This window comes from Lithobates pipiens, unplaced genomic scaffold (assembly GCF_037356315.1).
Source record: "Lithobates pipiens isolate NorthernLeopardFrog02 unplaced genomic scaffold, aLitPip1_a1.2 Scaffold_23, whole genome shotgun sequence".
NCBI classification, from domain to species: Eukaryota; Metazoa; Chordata; class Amphibia; order Anura; family Ranidae; genus Lithobates; species Lithobates pipiens.
In genome coordinates this window covers 336,590,179-336,610,842 of record NW_027507785.1, presented here as the reverse complement: position 1 = coordinate 336,610,842, position 20,664 = coordinate 336,590,179, and the positions used below count along the sequence as shown (strand labels likewise).

The 20,664-nt window shown below is 50.1% G+C and overlaps 1 protein-coding gene across 1 annotated transcript; it reads right to left on the bottom strand.

The window, feature by feature from the left end:
* Positions 1 to 3,864: 3,864 nt before the first annotated feature.
* DYNLT4 (dynein light chain Tctex-type 4) lies at positions 3,865 to 19,648 on the bottom strand. Its single transcript, XM_077450803.1, has 2 exons — positions 19,516 to 19,648; positions 3,865 to 5,431 (listed from the first exon to the last, which is right to left on the bottom strand). Exon 2 carries the CDS (start codon positions 5,429 to 5,431, stop codon positions 4,724 to 4,726), a length of 708 nt encoding a protein of 235 aa, XP_077306929.1. The 5' UTR covers positions 19,516 to 19,648; the 3' UTR covers positions 3,865 to 4,723.
* Positions 19,649 to 20,664: the final 1,016 nt, after the last annotated feature.

The window sequence follows — 20,664 nt, the reverse complement described above, 5'->3', positions numbered from 1 at the left end:
ATAGTGCCCCATTGGTGTCAGTGGGAGGAATAGTGCCCCATTGGTGTCAGTGGGAGGAATAGTGCCCCATTGTTGTCAGTGGGAGGAATAGTGCCCCATTGTTGTCAGTGGGAGGAATAGTGCCCCATTGTTGTCAGTGGGAGGAATAGTGCCCCATTGTTGTCAGTGGGAGGAATAGTGCCCCATTGTTGTCAGTGGGAGGAATAGTGCCCCATTGTTGTCAGTGGGAGGAATAGTGCCCCATTGTTGGTGTCAGTGGGAGGAATAGTGCCCCATTGTTGGTGTCAGTGGGAGGAATAGTGCCCCATCGTTGGTGTCAGTGGGGGGAATAGTGCCCCGTCGTTGGTGTCGGTGGGAGGAGTAGTGTCCCATTGTTGGTTGGAGGAATGGTGCCCCATTGTGGGGGGGATGGTGGGGATCAGTCGGTTGGTGGGAGGAATGGTGCCCCCTTGTGGGTGGGATGGTGGGAGGGATGGCGCCCCAAAGACCACAGTTTGAAGACAGCTGTCCTAAAATAAAAGCCCTAAATAACTACCTTGGGTTGGATGGGCTGTGGGGTTTTATCTTGGGGTGATCTCTGTACATTATGAGGGTTAGAACAACTTTTGTTGCAGATTCCTACACTTTTTTTTGGGGGGGGTCTCCTGAAGAAACCCTTGAGTTCCTCTGGGCGGAGTCTGTCTAATGGGAGTGGTTTAATGGTCAGCCGGCTCTATTGAGGAAGGTGGTGGGGTCTGCATCCCCTTAGATGTGTTCCTGCTGGGCTGAGGCGATTCAGTTTGCATAGGTAGCGCTATACAAGTCACTCATTCAATAATATTTGTGTTGCAGGCGATGCCAGAAATCAGACTTGCAGACATCTGGGAAAACAAATATCCTTTACTGAAATGTAATACATTGGGGGGGGGGGGGGGGGGACAGTCAGGCTGGAGTGGAAAGAGTTGGATGATGCTGGGCGTCCCCCTCCAGGAAATGAGGCGGGGCTCTATCTGACTTGCAGCTTCTAATGAATATTGAGACCTCAGAGGAGGCTGTTTCAATCGAGGGGAGGAGCCGCGCCACCTGTGCAAGGCAGAAGGAGGAGCCGAGCCACCTGTGCAAGGCAGAAGGAGGAGCCGAGCCACCTGTGCAAGGCAGAAGGAGGAGCCGAGCCACCTGTGCAAGGCAGAAGGAGGAGCCGAGCCACCTGTGCAAGGCAGAAGGAGGAGCCGAGCCACCTGTGCAGAAGGGGGAGGTCAGAATTAATACCTGAGAACACTGACCTCTGTGGTCAGGAACAGACATCACACCCTCTGATAGATGATACATTTGTGTGTTTAATACAGCAATAGAAATACGGAACATCAATTGTGATACAAATATATATAATAATTTTTTTTACAAACAGTTAAAGTAGAAATCTGGGCAAAAAAAATCTCTGGATTCTCCTGTAATAGTTCTATTACCTGTTGATCCCGCCAGTATATCTGTGATTTAAAAAAGAAGCATCGTCACCCCTTCACAGGAAATGGTAAATGACGGAAGTGTTGTCACCCTGTGCATGGAGGGGGAGGGGCATCTGATTTGCATTACACCAATACATATTTTTTTTTTTTGGGAGGGGGTTCAAATCATATAAATAACAGCTGTCTAATTTACATAAATCCCCCCACGCCAGTACAGGCACCCCTCCCCCCACACACTCTCACACTACAGACCCCTCGGTGTGCAGCACTAATAAATAATGGGGGGCCCCTGTGCACTGCACCCCCCCCCAAATCCCCCCTGGCCCGTACAGGGAATGGAGACATTATGGATCAACAGGTAATATATCAGAGAAGACCCCCCCCTCCCCCATTCATGATACTGTATGTGTAATTTTTTTATTTTCGGAGTTCCCCTTTAAGAAAACATTCTAATAAATCGCTCATTAATTTAACCAAACAAATGACACGGCGCCGCAAGCGACTAAGACAATACATCAGAAAATAAATCTCTGTCACATCCACAGACCACCTAACAGGGTCCCCCACACTGCCCCTCCTACAGGCCGGGATCCTCCCCCATTACCTCCAATGTTATCACCTTCCTCGTCAGTGCTGCGGATCTCCTGCAGCCTCTTTGCAGCCACTTCCTGCCTACATGCTCCCCAGTGATGTCTGCGTGGCATTCCTCGGGGTGGGGGCGGGGACCGTCTCTAATGTCCGCTGATTAGCTATTTTCTCTGCTGGAAGCCCATGTGACAGGGTGACAACCATTCAGAGACGGGCGCAGAGTGTTGTCACCTTCTAATAAAATCCCTACATATAAGGGATGGAATGATATTCTACATTCTGTAGTAATCCGAGGAACTTCCAGTCACCAAAACGTTCAATTCTTTACTAACCACACAGGAGAGAAATCCGCTCCGTGCAGCAAATGTCTTTCAAACCCAGATATTACTTTGTGAAGGTAGCAGTGACATCATCACTGGGCTCCACCCACTACAGAAAACTACAGGAGGGGGCGGAGACAAGACAAGGAGAGAGAGCAGAGGCCCAGCAGACTCCGGGGGTTGTCACCTGTCTGGGAATCACCTGGCAGTCCGGGTTTTGAATCGTGTTCAGGGGAAATGAAACCCGGACACATTATTCAGACAGGAATGGGTCTGAGAGCGGCATGTGAGCAGAAGATGAGGGGCGCTGTGTGCGCCGCCTTACTATTCTCTTCTCCCCCCAGTCTGTAGTGTGTTCAACGACTTGGTGCAGCTAAAAGACGACTACGGCGCGGGCTTCCTTCTCCAGGGGGATACATGGAGGGGGGTACATAGAGGGTATATTAAGGGGGGTACATGGAGGGTGTACACGGAGAGGGTACATTGAGGGGGGTACATGGAGGGTGTACATTGAGGGGGGTACATGGAGGGTGTACATTGAGGGGGGTACATGGATGGTACATTGAGGGGGGTACATGGAGGGTGTACACGGAGAGGGTACATGGAGGGGGGTACATGGAGGGTGTACACGGAGAGGGTACATGGAGGGGGGTACATGGAGGGGGGTACATGGAGGGGGGTACATGATGGGGGGTACATGATGGGGGGTACATGAAATGGGGTACATGGAGGGTGTACATGGAGGGGGGTACATGGAGGGTAGGGCCGGAATTACCATTGGGCTTGACTGGGCTCAAGCCCATGGGCCCCACCCAAAAGGGGGCCCCTCGGGCCCCATCAAGATATATATAGCCGAGTGTACTCGGCTCGGCTCCACTCACAGTCCTGCCCAGTCTCGCCCTATGATGGACATAACACAAGGACTGTGAGTGACTGTGAGCCGAGCCGAGTACACTTGGCTACTCTCAGCTCCACTTGGGACTGCGAGAGGACCAGAGACAAGCCTAGAGATCCTGAGAGCCGCCGAGAGGATCCGAGAGCTGCTGAGAGGATCCGAGAGGACCAAAGAACCGCAGAGAGCCACCGAGAGGACCCGGGAGCTGCCGAGATTACACAGGTCTCTATATCTTGGCAGCGCCATTTTTAAACTTCAAGACTGCAATGACAAGGCTGAATATAACAAGGGTGCCAATGACAAGGCTACACTGATAAGGCTGCAGATGGACACTGATAAGGCTGCATTGATGGGCATTTAAATGTAATTTTTTTCCTTAAACTTCCCTCCTAAACTTGGGGTGTGTGTTATATGTTATATATGATAAATACGGTAATGTATAGAAGTTAGGGCCCGAAAGTGACTCAAGCCCAGGGGCCTCCACCACCCTAAGTCCTGCCCTGATGGAGGGTGTACATGGAGGGTACATGGAGTGGGGTACTTGGAGGGGGGTACACGAAGGGTACATGGAGTGGGGAATGTGGAGGGGGGTACATGGAGGGGGGTACTTGGAGGGTACATGGAGGGGGGGTACATGGAGTGGGGAACGTGGAGGAGGGTACATGGAGGGGGGTACATGAAGGGTACATGGAGGGGGGTACATGAAGGGTACATGGAGGGGGGTACATGGAGGGTACATGGAGTGGGGTACATGGAGGGGGGTACATGAAGGGTACATGGAGTGGGGTACATGGAGGGTACATGGAGGGGGGTACATGGAGGGTACATGAAGGGTACATGGAGGGGGGTACATGGAGTGGGGTACATGAAGGGTACATGGAGTGGGGTACATGAAGGGTACATGGAGGGGGGTACATGGAGGTTCTCAAGCTGCCTGCACACCCCAGGGGGGGGACTGTGATGTCTTTGGGACTCGGCTGATTACAGAAATAAACAGAAGCCAGGAAAAGACTAAAGCGGGTGACCGGCGTCTGTTACAGGAATTTCGCTCCCCTCGGTGCTCATCAGTGAAGGAGAAAAATTACTTGTTTGCAATTTTTTTTATCAAAATATGAAAAACGTTTTGTTTGTTTTTAAAAATTTTTTTTAGGCCTTTCTTCATTTGTTTAACAAAAAATGTGTGTAGAGTGTTGTATGACTGTGTAATTGTCATTCAAAGTGTGAGAATTGTCCTGGGCAGGAAGGGGGAGGGGAGCAGGGAGGGGAGTGGCCGGTATTGGGGAGGGGGGCAGGAAGGGGGAGGGGAGTGGCCGGTATTGGAGGGGGGCAAAGTGGCAACTCTACAGACTCCACCCACTACAGAAAAGTAGAGGAGGGGGGGCGGAGACAAGTGCAGCAGTGGGCGGTCTTTATTGCAGAACACGTTTTGTAGAAGAATGAATAAATGAGAAATGGGATTATTATCTCTCCAGATGTCACTCATAATAAGATCCGTGCACCATGGCGACGGCGAATAAGGTGGCGTTGCAATACGTGGCGGAGGCGAAGTTATCGGTCTGGGGGTCCCACAGGGAGCGGCTGGCCACCCTCAGGCCTTGGTTGCCCATCTGGCCCACTATGACGTTACACACCACCTTGTATCGGGGCGGACATTGCTCCTTCATCCGGCTGCGGATCAGATCGGAGAGGTTCTGCGCCCGCTGCCCGCTGGTGACGGCGCTGTAGTCAGTGTCAGCCAGGTAGTTCCTCAGAACCGTCTCCAGAACCCTCTGGGCTTGGCTCAGGTTGAACCCACAGCCTTGGTCCGGCCCGGTCTTGTAGGTGTTCTCGTACCGGATCTCTCTGATGGGAGGATAGAGGGGGAGTCCGGAGAAGCTGATGCGTCCGAAGTGGGCCCAGGGCCCTATAGAAAGGCGCCTGTTGGGCCCCGTGGCACACAGAGAGTTCTTGCGGGAAAACTGAACGTTGCTGACCACGGAGCTCCGGCGGGAGAAGGCGGCGGGGCGCTCCTCTATGCTTCTCAAACGCATAAGCGAGCGAGGGACCATTTCTACGCAGTGCGAGGTCCTGCGAGTCACGAGAGCGGCTGACCTGGAGGATGTCTGTCCCGGGACTTCTCCCGCAACCTGGGTCAGCTGGGCCAGCACGGCCTGTGGGAGGGAATCAGGGTGGTCCTCCATCATCTAAGGGGGACAAAAAAATATATGTTTTAGAGGTCATTTTCCGCCCTTGTTAAATCTGCAGCTTTCATTTAAATAATCCCTGGTGATCCCGCCATGGAGATCCTTCTTCAGGCACTTCCTGTTATAGGGTGACAACGCTCGGTCCTTGCCTGCTTCAGGGCGGAGAGTCTAACTTTTACAGGCAGCTCTCTATCACACGGTCCCTGGAGGACCCTGCCGAGTATTGGAAGAATGAGGGAGCCTTCAAGGAGCCCAGAAATCAAAACAAAAACACGTTTCGGGCTCCGCACTCCCCTTCATCAGGACAAAGAAACTAACATAAAATAATATAAACTAAGTCTTTACAACTGCAAACACTCTACAAGTATGGAAACTACAGACATACGTATCATTTATTATTATTCAGGATTTATATAGCGCCAACAGTTTACGCAGCGCTTTACAACATGAGGGCCGACATACATTACAATACAGTTCAATAGAGGAGGAATCCGAGGGCCCTGATCCTGACATGTGGGGGATGGGCTGATAGTTGTGCCATTGACTGACAGAGAGATCGGGGGAGGGGCACATGGGGGAGGAAAAATGATAAGTTGGGTTTTGGATAGAAGAAGTTTGAGGAAGTGATGTGACATCCAGACTGATATATCTGATAATAAATTAGTGATAGGTGAGGAGACGGAGGGGGTGAGCTGAGGGGTAGAGAAATAGATTTGGGTGTCGTCAGTGTAGAGATGGTATCGGAAGCCGTTGGAGGCAATCAGCTGACCCAGGGAGGAGGTGTAGATTGAGGAAAGGAGAGGTCAGAACCTTGGGGGGCCCAACAGAGAAAAGAAGAGGAGAGGAGGAAGTAGAGTTGTAAGAAATGCTAAAGGAGCGGTTGGATCAGTAGGAAGAGAACCAGAGAAGAGTACAGTCATGGAGACCAAAGGCGCGAGTGGTCAACTTTATCAAAGGCAGCAGAGAGGTCCAGGAGTAGGAGGACAGAATAGTGTCCATTGGTTTTGGGTCTAGGAGTAGGAGGACAGAATAGTGTCCATTGGTTTTGGGTCTAGGAGTAGGAGGACAGAATAGTGCCCATTGGTTTTGGGTCTAGGAGTAGGAGGACAGAAGAGTGTCCATTGGTTTTGGGTCTAGGAGTAGGAGGATAGAAGAGTGTCCATTGGTTTTGGGTCTAGGAGTAGGAGGACAGAAGAGTGTCCATTGGTTTTGGGTCTAGGAGTAGGAGGACAGAATAATGTCCATTGGTTTTGGGTCTAGGAGTAGGAGGACAGGATAGTGTCCATTGGATTTGGGTCTAGGAGTAGGAGGACAGAATAGTGTCCATTGGATTTGGGTCTAGGAGTAGGAGGATAGAATGGTGTCTATTGGTTTGGGTCTAGGAGTAGGAGGATAGAATGGTGTCCATTGGTTTTGGGTCTAGGAGTAGGAGGATAGAATAGTGTCCATTGGATTTGGGTCTAGGAGTAGGAGGACAGAATGGTGTCCATTGGTTTTGGGTCTAGGAGTAGGAGGATAGAATAGTGTCCATTGGTTTTGGGTCTAGGAGTAGGAGGAGAGAATAGTGTCCATTGGTTTTGGGTCTAGGAGTAGGACAGGACAGAATAGTGTCCATTGGTTTTGGGTCTAGGAGTAGGAGGACAGAATAGTGTCCATTGGATTTGGGTCTAGGAGTAGGAGGACAGAATGGTGTCCATTGGTTTTGGGTCTAGGAGTAGGAGGATAGAATAGTGTCCATTGGTTTTGGGTCTAGGAGTAGGAGGAGAGAATAGTGTCCATTGGTTTTGGGTCTAGGAGTAGGACAGGACAGAATAGTGTCCATTGGTTTTGGGTCTAGGAGTAGGAGGACAGAATAGCGTCCATTGGTTTTGGGTCTAGGAGTAGGAGGACAGGATAGTGTCCATTGGTTTTGGGTCTAGGAGTAGGACAGAATAGTGTCCATTGGTTTTGGGTCTAGGAGTAGGAGGACAGAATGGTGTCCATTGCTTTTGGGTCTAGGAGTAGGAGGACAGAATAGTGTCCATTGGTTTTGGGTCTAGGAGTAGGAGGACAGGATAGTGTCCATTGGTTTTGGGTCTAGGAGTAGGAGGATAGAATGGTATCCATTGGTTTGGGTCTAGGAGTAGGAGGATAGAATGGTGTCCATTGGTTTTGGGTCTAGGAGTAGGAGGATAGAATAGTGTCCATTGGTTTTGGGTCTAGGAGTAGGAGGATAGAATAGTGTCCATTGGTTTTGGGTCTAGGAGTAGGAGGAGAGAATAGTGTCCATTGGTTTTGGGTCTAGGAGTAGGACAGGACAGAATAGTGTCCATTGGTTTTGGGTCTAGGAGTAGGAGGACAGAATAGTGTCCATTGGATTTGGGTCTAGGAGTAGGAGGACAGAATGGTGTCCATTGGTTTTGGGTCTAGGAGTAGGAGGATAGAATAGTGTCCATTGGTTTTGGGTCTAGGAGTAGGAGGAGAGAATAGTGTTCATTGGTTTTGGGTCTAGGAGTAGGACAGAATAGTGTCCATTGGTTTTGGGTCTAGGAGTAGGAGGACAGAATAGTGTCCATTGGTTTTGGGTCTAGGAGTAGGAGGACAGGATAGTGTCCATTGGTTTTGGGTCTAGGAGTAGGACAGAATAGTGTCCATTGGTTTTGGGTCTAGGAGTAGGAGGACAGAATGGTGTCCATTGGTTTTGGGTCTAGGAGTAGGAGGACAGAATAGTGTCCATTGGTTTTGGGTCTAGGAGTAGGAGGACAGGATAGTGTCCATTGGTTTTGGGTCTAGGAGTAGAAGGACAGAATAGTGTCCATTGGATTTGGGTCTAGGAGTAGGAGGACAGAATAGTGTCCATTGGTTTGGGTCTAGGAGTAGGAGGATAGAATAGTGCCCATTGGTTTTGGGTCTAGGAGTAGGAAGACAGAATAGTGTCCATTGGTTTTGGGTCTAGGAGTAGAAGGACAGAATAGTGTCCATTGGTTTTGGGTCTAGGAGTAGGAGGACAGAATAGTGTCCATTGGTTTTGGGTCTAGGAGTAGGAGAACAGAATAGTGTCCATTGGATTTGGGTCTAGGAGTAGGAGGACAGGATAGTGTCTATTGGATTTGGGTCTAGGAGTAGAAGGACAGAATAGTGTCCATTGGTTTTGGGTCTAGGAGTAGGAGGACAGAATAGTGTCCATTGGTTTTGGGTCTAGGAGTAGGAGTACAGAATGGTGTCCATTGGTTTTGGGTCTAGGAGTAGGAGGACAGAATAGTGTCCATTGGTTTTGGGTCTAGGAGTAGGAGGACAGAATAGTGTCCATTGGATTTGGGTCTAGGAGTAGGAGGACAGAATAGTGTCCATTGGATTTGGGTCTAGGAGTAGGAGGACAGGATAGTGTCCATTGGTTTTGGGTCTAGGAGTAGGAGGAGAGAAGAGTGTCCATTGGTTTTGGGTCTAGGAGTAGGAGGCTAGAATAGTGTCCATTGGTTTTGGGTCTAGGAGTAGGAGGATAGAATGGTGTCCATTGGTTTTGGGTCTAGGAGTAGGAGGACAGAATAGTGTCCATTGGTTTTGGGTCTAGGTGTAGGAGTACAGAATGGTGTCCATTGGATTTGGGTCTAGGAGTAGGAGGACAGAATAGTGTCCATTGGTTTTGGGTCTAGGAGTAGGAGGACAGAATAGTGTCCATTGGATTTGGATCTAGGAGTAGGAGTACAGGATAGTGTCCATTGGTTTTGGGTCTAGGTGTAGGAGTACAGAATGGTGTCCATTGGTTTTGGGTCTAGGAGTAGGAGGACAGAATAGTGTCCATTGGATTTGGGTCTAGGAGTAGGAGGACAGAATAGTGTCCATTGGTTGTGGGTCTAGGAGTAGGAGGACAGAATAGTGTCCATTGGTTGTGGGTCTAGGAGTAGGAGGACAGAATAGTGTCCATTGGTTGTGGGTCTAGGAGTAGGAGGACAGAATAGTGTCCATTGGTTGTGGGTCTAGGAGTAGGAGGATAGAATGGTGTCCATTGGTTGTGGGTCTAGGAGTAGGAGGAGAGAAGAGTGTCCATTGGTTTTGGGTCTAGGAGTAGGAGGACAGAATAGTGTCCATTGGTTGTGGGTCTAGGAGTAGGAGGATAGAATGGTGTCCATTGGGTTTGGGTCTAGGAGTAGGAGGATAGAATGGTGTCCATTGGTTGTGGGTCTAGGAGTAGGAGGATAGAATGGTGTCCATTGGATTTGGGTCTAGGAGTAGGAGGATAGAATGGTGTCCATTGGTTGTGGGTCTAGGAGTAGGAGGACAGAATAGTGTCCATTGGATTTGGGTCTAGGAGTAGGAGGACAGGATAGTGTCCATTGGTTTTGGGTCTAGGAGTAGGAGGAGAGAAGAGTGTCCATTGGTTTTGGGTCTAGGAGTAGGAGGCTAGAATAGTGTCCATTGGTTTTGGGTCTAGGAGTAGGAGGATAGAATGGTGTCCATTGGTTTTGGGTCTAGGAGTAGGAGGACAGAATAGTGTCCATTGGTTTTGGGTCTAGGTGTAGGAGTACAGAATGGTGTCCATTGGATTTGGGTCTAGGAGTAGGAGGACAGAATAGTGTCCATTGGTTTTGGGTCTAGGAGTAGGAGGACAGAATAGTGTCCATTGGATTTGGATCTAGGAGTAGGAGTACAGGATAGTGTCCATTGGTTTTGGGTCTAGGTGTAGGAGTACAGAATGGTGTCCATTGGTTTTGGGTCTAGGAGTAGGAGGACAGAATAGTGTCCATTGGATTTGGGTCTAGGAGTAGGAGGACAGAATAGTGTCCATTGGTTTTGGGTCTAGGAGTAGGAGTACAGAATAGTGTCCATTGGTTGTGGGTCTAGGAGTAGGAGGACAGAATAGTGTCCATTGGTTGTGGGTCTAGGAGTAGGAGGACAGAATAGTGTCCATTGGTTTTGGGTCTAGGAGTAGGAGGATAGAATGGTGTCCATTGGTTGTGGGTCTAGGAGTAGGAGGAGAGAAGAGTGTCCATTGGTTTTGGGTCTAGGAGTAGGAGGACAGAATAGTGTCCATTGGTTGTGGGTCTAGGAGTAGGAGGATAGAATGGTGTCCATTGGGTTTGGGTCTAGGAGTAGGAGGATAGAATGGTGTCCATTGGTTGTGGGTCTAGGAGTAGGAGGATAGAATGGTGTCCATTGGATTTGGGTCTAGGAGTAGGAGGATAGAATGGTGTCCATTGGTTGTGGGACTAGGAGTAGGAGGACAGAATAGTGTCCATTGGATTTGGGTCTAGGAGTAGGAGGACAGGATAGTGTCCATTGGTTTTGGGTCTAGGAGTAGGAGGACAGGATAGTGTCCATTGGTTTTGGGTCTAGGAGTAGGAGGAGAGAAGAGTGTCCATTGGTTTTGGGTCTAGGAGTAGGAGGCTAGAATAGTGTCCATTGGTTTTGGGTCTAGGAGTAGGAGGATAGAATGGTGTCCATTGGTTTTGGGTCTAGGAGTAGGAGGACAGAATAGTGTCCATTGGTTTTGGGTCTAGGTGTAGGAGTACAGAATGGTGTCCATTGGATTTGGGTCTAGGAGTAGGAGGACAGAATAGTATCCATTGGTTTTGGGTCTAGGTGTAGGAGTACAGAATGGTGTCCATTGGATTTGGGTCTAGGAGTAGGAGGACAGAATAGTGTCCATTGGATTTGGGTCTAGGAGTAGGAGGACAGAATGGTGTCCATTGGATTTGGGTCTAGGAGTAGGAGGACAGAATAGTGTCCATTGGATTTGGATCTAGGAGTAGGAGTACAGGATAGTGTCCATTGGTTTTGGGTCTAGGTGTAGGAGTACAGAATGGTGTCCATTGGTTTTGGGTCTAGGAGTAGGAGGACAGAATAGTGTCCATTGGTTTTGGGTCTAGGAGTAGGAGGACAGAATAGTGTCCATTGGATTTGGATCTAGGAGTAGGAGGACAGAATAGTGTCCATTGGTTTTGGGTCTAGGAGTAGGAGGACAGAAGAGTGTCCATTGGTTTTGGGTCTAGGAGTAGGAGGACAGAATAGTGTCCATTGGTTTTGGGTCTAGGAGTAGGAGTACAGAATAGTGTCCATTGGTTGTGGGTCTAGGAGTAGGAGGACAGAATAGTGTCCATTGGTTTTGGGTCTAGGAGTAGGAGGATAGAATGGTGTCCATTGGTTGTGGGTCTAGGAGTAGGAGGAGAGAAGAGTGTCCATTGGTTGTGGGTCTAGGAGTAGGAGGAGAGAAGAGTGTCCATTGGATTTAGGTCTAGGAGTAGGAGGATAGAATGGTGTCCATTGGTTTTGGGTCTAGGAGTAGGAGGATAGAATGGTGTCCATTGGTTGTGGGTCTAGGAGTAGGAGGATAGAATGGTGTCCATTGGTTTTGGGTCTAGGAGTAGGAGGACAGGATAGTGTCCATTGGTTTTGGGTCTAGGAGTAGGAGGAGAGAAGAGTGTCCATTGGTTTTGGGTCTAGGAGTAGGAGGCTAGAATAGTGTCCATTGGTTTTGGGTCTAGGAGTAGGAGGATAGAATGGTGTCCATTGGTTTTGGGTCTAGGAGTAGGAGGACAGAATAGTGTCCATTGGTTTTGGGTCTAGGTGTAGGAGTACAGAATGGTGTCCATTGGATTTGGGTCTAGGAGTAAGAGGACAGAATAGTATCCATTGGTTTTGGGTCTAGGTGTAGGAGTACAGAATGGTGTCCATTGGATTTGGGTCTAGGAGTAGGAGGACAGAATAGTGTCCATTGGATTTGGGTCTAGGAGTAGGAGGACAGAATGGTGTCCATTGGTTGTGGGTCTAGGAGTAGGAGGACAGAATAGTATCCATTGGTTTTGGGTCTAGGTGTAGGAGTACAGAATGGTGTCCATTGGATTTGGGTCTAGGAGTAGGAGGACAGAATAGTGTCCATTGGATTTGGATCTAGGAGTAGGAGTACAGGATAGTGTCCATTGGTTTTGGGTCTAGGTGTAGGAGTACAGAATGGTGTCCATTGGTTTTGGGTCTAGGAGTAGGAGGACAGAATAGTGTCCATTGGTTTTGGGTCTAGGAGTAGGAGGACAGAATAGTGTCCATTGGATTTGGATCTAGGAGTAGGAGGACAGAATAGTGTCCATTGGTTTTGGGTCTAGGAGTAGGAGGACAGAAGAGTGTCCATTGGTTTTGGGTCTAGGAGTAGGAGGACAGAATAGTGTCCATTGGTTTTGGGTCTAGGAGTAGGAGTACAGAATAGTGTCCATTGGTTGTGGGTCTAGGAGTAGGAGGACAGAATAGTGTCCATTGGTTTTGGGTCTAGGAGTAGGAGGAGAGAAGAGAGTCCATTGGTTGTGGGTCTAGGAGTAGGAGGAGAGAAGAGAGTCCATTGGATTTGGGTCTAGGAGTAGGAGGAGAGAAGAGTGTCCATTGGATTTAGGTCTAGGAGTAGGAGGATAGAATGGTGTCCATTGGTTTTGGGTCTAGGAGTAGGAGGATAGAATGGTGTCCATTGGTTGTGGGTCTAGGAGTAGGAGGATAGAATGGTGTCCATTGGATTTGGGTCTAGGAGTAGGAGGAGAGAATGGTGTCCATTGGTTGTGGGTCTAGGAGTAGGAGGAGAGAAGAGTGTCCATTGGTTGTGGGTCTAGGAGTAGGAGGATAGAATGGTGTCCATTGGTTGTGGGTCTAGGATTAGGAGGAGAGAATAATGTCCATTGGATTTGGGTCTAGGAGTAGGAGGAGAGAAGAGTGTCCATTGGATTTAGGTCTAGGAGTAGGAGGATAGAATGGTGTCCATTGGATTTGGGTCTAGGAGTAGGAGGACAGAATGGTGTCCATTGGTTTTGGGTCTAGGAGTAGGAGGATAGAATGGTGTCCATTGGATTTGGGTCTAGGAGTAGGAGGAGAGAATGGTGTCCATTGGTTGTGGGTCTAGGAGTAGGAGGAGAGAAGAGTGTCCATTGGTTGTGGGTCTAGGAGTAGGAGGATAGAATGGTGTCCATTGGTTGTGGGTCTAGGAGTAGGAGGAGAGAAGAGTGTCCATTGGTTGTGGGTCTAGGAGTAGGAGGATAGAATGGTGTCCATTGGTTGTGGGTCTAGGAGTAGGAGGATAGGATGGTGTCCATTGGTTGTGGGTCTAGGAGTAGGAGGATAGAATAGTGTCCATTGGGTTTGGGTCTAGGAGTAGGAGGAGAGAATAGTGTCCATTGGATTTGGGTCTAGGAGTAGGAGGACAGAATGGTGTCCATTGGTTGTGGGTCTAGGAGTAGGAGGAGAGAATAGTGTCCATTGGATTTGGGTCTAGGAGTAGGAGGAGAGAAGAGTGTCCATTGGTTGTGGGTCTAGGAGTAGGAGGACAGAATAGTGTCCATTGGATTTGGGTCTAGGAGTAGGAGGACAGAATAGTGTCCATTGGTTTTGGGTCTAGGAGTAGGAGGAGAGAAGAGTGTCCATTGGTTGTGGGTCTAGGAGTAGGAGGAGTTCTAGTGTCATCTGTGTGTGAAGGTTGAAGGGTTGGGGCGGATTGTGTGTCCAGGGAGGGTAGAAGTGAAGTGTTGTAGACAGAAGTGGCCAGCTTGGGGCAGGACAGGGGTGAGATTTTGTCATAGAGGTGGTCAGTAGTAAAGAAAAGAAGAGAAGGGTTGAGATGATGAAGGTTGCTACGGGTAACTGTTAGGCGGTTGGAGGGGGAGGAGAGGGAGAGAGTGAAACTGATTGTGAGTGAGTAGGGGGGTGTATCCATTGTTTCAGGTCAAAGGAGGAGGTTAGACTGAGAAGTTTGGAAATATTGGGAGTTCAACCATTGATCCATGAGTCAGCGTGATACAGACAGTTGATGTAAGGGGGGACACCTGATGTAAGGGGGGACTCTTGATAGGGACACCTGATGTAAGGGGGGGACTCTTGATAGGGACACCTGATGTAAGGGGGGACTCTCGATGGGGACACCTGATGTAAGGGGGGACTCTTGATGGGGATACCTGATGTAAGGGGGGAATCTTGATAGGGACACCTTAAGTAAGGGGGGACTCTCGATGGGGACACCTGATGTAAGGGGGGACTCTTGATGGGGACACCTGATGTAAGGGGGGACTCTTGATAGGGACACCTCGTGTAAGGGGGGACACTTGATGTAAGAGGGACACTTGATGGGGACACCTGATGAAAGGAGGGACACTTGATAGAGACACCTGATGTAAGGGGGGACACTTGATGGGGACACCTGATGTAAGGGGGGACACTTGATGGAGACACTTGATGTAAGGGGGACTCTTGATGGGGACACCTGATGTAAGGGGGACTCTTGATGGGGACACCTGATGTAAGGGGGGACACTTGAAGGGGACATCTGATGTAAGAGGGGACTCTTGATGGGGACATCTGATGTAAGGGGGGACTCTTGATGGAGACACCTGATGAAAGGGGGGGCTCTTGATGGGGACACTTGATGTAAGGGGGGACTCTTGATGGGGACACTTGATGTAAGGTGGGGACTCTTGATGGGGACACCTGATGTAAGGGGGGACACTTGATGGGGACACCTGATGTAAGGGGGACTCTTGATGGGGGACACCTGATGTAAGGGGGGACACTTGATGGGGACACCTGATGAAAGGGGGGACACTTGATGTAAGGGGGGACTCTTGATGGGGACACTTGATGTAAGGTGGGGACTCTTGATGGGGACACTTGATGTAAGGGGGGACTCTTGATGGGGACACTTGATGTAAGGTGGGGACTCTTGATGGGGACTCCTCATGTAAGGGGGGACTCTTGATGGGGACGCCTGATGTAAGGGGGGGCTCTTGATGGGGACACTTGATGTAAGGTGGGGACTCTTGATGGGGACACTTGATGTAAGGTGGGGACTCTTGATGGGGACTCCTCATGTAAGGGGGGACTCTTGATGGGGACGCCTGATGTAAGGGGGGGCTCTTGATGGGGACACTTGATGTAAGGTGGGGACTCTTGATGGGGACACTTGATGTAAGGTGGGGACTCTTGATGGGGACTCCTCATGTAAGGGGGGACTCTTGATGGGGACACTTGATGTAAGGTGGGGACTCTTGATGGGGACTCCTCATGTAAGGGGGGACTCTTGATGGGGACGCCTGATGTAAGGGGGGGCTCTTGATGGGGACACTTGATGTAAGGTGGGGACTCTTGATGGGGACTCCTCATGTAAGGGGGGACTCTTGATGGGGACGCCTGATGTAAGGGGGGGCTCTTGATGGGGACACCTGATGTAAGGGGGGACTCTCGATGGGGACACCTGATGTAAGGGGGGACTCTTGATGGGGATACCTGATGTAAGGGGGGAATCTTGATAGGGACACCTTAAGTAAGGGGGGACTCTCGATGGGGACACCTGATGTAAGGGGGGACTCTTGATGGGGACACCTGATGTAAGGGGGGACTCTTGATAGGGACACCTCGTGTAAGGGGGGACACTTGATGTAAGAGGGACACTTGATGGGGACACCTGATGAAAGGAGGGACACTTGATAGAGACACCTGATGTAAGGGGGGACACTTGATGGGGACACCTGATGTAAGGGGGGACACTTGATGGAGACACTTGATGTAAGGGGGGACTCTTGATGGGGACACCTGATGTAAGGGGGACTCTTGATGGGGACACCTGATGTAAGGGGGGACACTTGAAGGGGACATCTGATGTAAGAGGGGACTCTTGATGGGGACATCTGATGTAAGGGGGGACTCTTGATGGAGACACCTGATGAAAGGGGGGGCTCTTGATGGGGACACTTGATGTAAGGGGGGACTCTTGATGGGGACACTTGATGTAAGGTGGGGACTCTTGATGGGGACACCTGATGTAAGGGGGGACACTTGATGGGGACACCTGATGTAAGGGGGACTCTTGATGGGGGACACCTGATGTAAGGGGGGACACTTGATGGGGACACCTGATGAAAGGGGGGACACTTGATGTAAGGGGGGACTCTTGATGGGGACACTTGATGTAAGGTGGGGACTCTTGATGGGGACACTTGATGTAAGGGGGGACTCTTGATGGGGACACTTGATGTAAGGTGGGGACTCTTGATGGGGACTCCTCATGTAAGGGGGGACTCTTGATGGGGACGCCTGATGTAAGGGGGGGCTCTTGATGGGGACACTTGATGTAAGGTGGGGACTCTTGATGGGGACACTTGATGTAAGGTGGGGACTCTTGATGGGGACTCCTCATGTAAGGGGGGACTCTTGATGGGGACGCCTGATGTAAGGGGGGGCTCTTGATGGGGACACTTGATGTAAGGTGGGGACTCTTGATGGGGACACTTGATGTAAGGTGGGGACTCTTGATGGGGACTCCTCATGTAAGGGGGGACTCTTGATGGGGACACTTGATGTAAGGTGGGGACTCTTGATGGGGACTCCTCATGTAAGGGGGGACTCTTGATGGGGACGCCTGATGTAAGGGGGGGCTCTTGATGGGGACACTTGATGTAAGGTGGGGACTCTTGATGGGGACTCCTCATGTAAGGGGGGACTCTTGATGGGGACGCCTGATGTAAGGGGGGGCTCTTGATGGGGACACTTGATGTAAGGTGGGGACTCTTGATGGGGACTCCTCATGTAAGGGGGGACTCTTGATGGGGACGCCTGATGTAAGGGGGGGCTCTTGATGGGGACACTTGATGTAAGGTGGGGACTCTTGATGGGGACACTTGATGTAAGGTGGGGACTCTTGATGGGGACTCCTCATGTAAGGGGGGACTCTTGATGGGGACACTTGATGTAAGGTGGGGACTCTTGATGGGGACTCCTCATGTAAGGGGGGACTCTTGATGGGGACGCCTGATGTAAGGGGGGGCTCTTGATGGGGACACTTGATGTAAGGTGGGGACTCTTGATGGGGACTCCTCATGTAAGGGGGGACTCTTGATGGGGACGCCTGATGTAAGGGGGGGCTCTTGATGGGGACACTTGATGTAAGGTGGGGACTCTTGATGGGGACTCCTCATGTAAGGGGGGACTCTTGATGGGGACGCCTGATGTAAGGGGGGACTCTTGATGGGGACACTTGATGTAAGGTGGGGACTCTTGATGGGGACTCCTCATGTAAGGGGGGACTCTTGATGGGGACGCCTGATGTAAGGGGGGGCTCTTGATGGGGACACTTGATGTAAGGTGGGGACTCTTGATGGGGACTCCTCATGTAAGGGGGGACTCTTGATGGGGACGCCTGATGTAAGGGGGGGCTCTTGATGGGGACACTTGATGTAAGGTGGGGACTCTTGATGGGGACTCCTCATGTAAGGGGGGACTCTTGATGGGGACGCCTGATGTAAGGGGGGGCTCTTGATGGGGACACTTGATGTAAGGTGGGGACTCCTCATGTAAGGGGGGACTCTTGATGGGGACGCCTGATGTAAGGGGGGATCTTGATGGGGACACTTGATGTAAGGTGGGGACTCTTGATGGGGACTCCTCATGTAAGGGGGGACTCTTGATGGGGACACCTGATGTAAGGGGGGACTCTTGATGGGGACACCTGATGTAAGGGGGGACTCTCGATGGGGACACCTGATGTAAGGGGGGACTCTTGATAGGGACACCTGATGTAAGGGGGGACTCTTGATAGGGACACCTGATGTAAGGGGGGACTCTCGATGGGGACACTTGATGTAAGGGGGGACTCTTGATGGGGATACCTGATGTAAGGGGGGACTCTGATCGGGACATTTGATACACTGTGTGATAATGAACTGACACACACTGTGGACCCCCAGATCTGGTCCTGTCCCACTATTAAAATAAAAACAGGTGTCTGGAAGGGTCAGCAGCACCTCCTGGATGCCTATCAGCCACTGCTCTCTGAAAAGTGATCTACTACATTCACTTTTCAGAGGGCGGTAAGCACTGCCTGTCTACAAGAAGCCCAATTATGATAACTATAGAGCCCATCTGCCTGTAGTGGGGGAGGGGATTGTGTGACAACACAGTAGATGGGGGTGGGGCTTTGTCGCCCTATAACAGGAAGTGCCTGAACACGGATCTCCATGGCGGGATCATAAAAAAAACGATGCTGATAAAAGATTAAAAACGATTGAGCGGCGTGGGATTTCTCAGGTGTGCGTTTCCTTTAACCACGCGTCGATCGGGCGCCGCGGCGGTCTGCCACTGCTGTGCCAATCACTGTAGCTGTACGGCGGGCGCTTTGAGGAGGGTAGGGGGCGTGCCCATCGCGTGACGTAGGAGCCAATGAGTGTGACCGGGGCTCACTGCGATTGGTCCCGAGAAGGACAGAACGGAGATCAGGGGAGTAGAGAGAGATCGTCTGTTCCTAGTACTTAGGAGCAGCGATCGGTCTCCTCCCCCACTCAGTCCCATCCCCCACAGTTACAAACTCGCTGAGGGAAGACATCTCATTGGTCGCCCCCTAGTGTTAACCCCTCCCCTGCCAGGGACATTTATACAGTAATCAGTGGATGTTTTTAAAATGTGAATCGTGTCTGATGTGTCTGCGCAATGGCGCAGTCCCAATAAAAATCGCAGATCGTCTCCATCACTAGTAAAAAAACAAAACTAGTAAAAAAAAAGGCCATAAAACGATCCCCTATTTTGTAGATGTGATAACTTTTGCGCAAACCAATCAATAGACGCTTATTGCGAATTTTTTTTAACCAAAAATATGTAGAAGAATACGAATCGGTCTAAACTGAGGAAGAAATGCGACTTTATATCGTTTTTGGGGATATTTATTACAGAAAAAAAGTAAATATTGTGTTTTTTTTTTTCAAAATTGTCGCTTTTTTTCGTTTTTTAACGCCAAAAAAAATAAAAACCGCAGAGGTGATCGAATCCCACCAACAGAAAGATCTATTTGTGGGGAAAAAAAAAGACGTCCATTTTGTTTGGGTGTAGAGTCGCACGACCGCGCAATTGTCAAGTTAAAGTGATGCAGTGCCGAATCGCAAATTATGGCCTGGTCAGGAAGGGGGTAAATCCTTCCGGGGCTGAAGTGGTTAATAAGGAAAAAAAAAAGTTTTCGGCCGGAGTTTGGCTTTAGACAGAAACGAAGAAATCACGCCGCCTGGATTTTTGGATGGACACGCCCCTCGGCGGGGGTCGGGGGAACGATCGCTATGAGGATACAATCGTACAATTCACAATGAAGAGATAAAAGAACTCACCGGCTGCGCTCTGGAAATGGCGCGTCACTCGCAGAGCCGCGTCCGAGGAGCGTCTGAAACGCGTAAGCCGCCTTTCTTTATATGAATTCTGTTGGATTGGATAACAAAATAAAACGCAGTGAATATATTTTGGGGAAAAGTTGAGAAGGCGTCCTTGCCGGGCTGTGCGGAGGAGGGGAGGATTCGGGACAAGGACGGCGGCACGGATGGGGAGAAGTGACCGAGTCGCCTGCCAGCCGCGCACTGACCGGTGGCACGCCGCCGACGCAGATAAGGGAGACGACTGCAAGTCACAACTTGTCCAATGTTTGTGGAGATGACTCCCATCCTTCAATGATTATTAAACATTCCGAGATTAGTACCGCGCATCCCCAGCCTGGCAACCGCGCTCCCCCGACCCCGGCGCCTCAAGGTCACAGCGCCAGCGCCCTCGTCCGGGGGGTGGGGGGAGGGGGTAATAGGAGACAATCTGATCTGAATCTACGTGCGACGCGTTTGTCATTTTGTCTCACTGTATAGTTTTTCTTAACCACTCCAGCCCCGGGCGATTTTACCCCCCTCATGACCAGGGCATTTCACTTCTCTGGTAACGCTGCACCCAAATGACATTTATATCATTTTTCACAAATAGAACTTCCTTTTGGTGGTATTTGATCTCCTCCACATTCTTATTTAAAAAAGAAAATGTTGAAAAAAAACAAACAATATTTTTCATTTCTGCTGTAAAACATCCAATAAAAAAAGATTAAAAACTGAAATGTATTCATAAATTTTTACCAAACTAACTGCCACTGACATCAATACAGAGATGAGTGATAATACTATAGACTGTCACTGTACTAATGACACCGGCTGGGAAGGGTTCACATCTAGGGGCGATGAAAGGGTTAAATATGTGCCTAACATTGTGTACAGTGTGCGGCTTTTACTGAACATTCCTGATTCATATCCCGGCTTTACAGGTATAAGAAACAGAGAGATCGTCCCCTGTGCACGGAGCTCTGGGCTGTGATTGGACGCGGAGCTCTGGGCTGTGATTGGACACGGAGCTCTGGGCTGTGATTGGACGCGGAGCTCTGGGCTGTGATTGGACGCGGAGCTCTGGGCTGTGATTGGACACGGAGCTCTGGGCTGTGATTGGACGCGGAG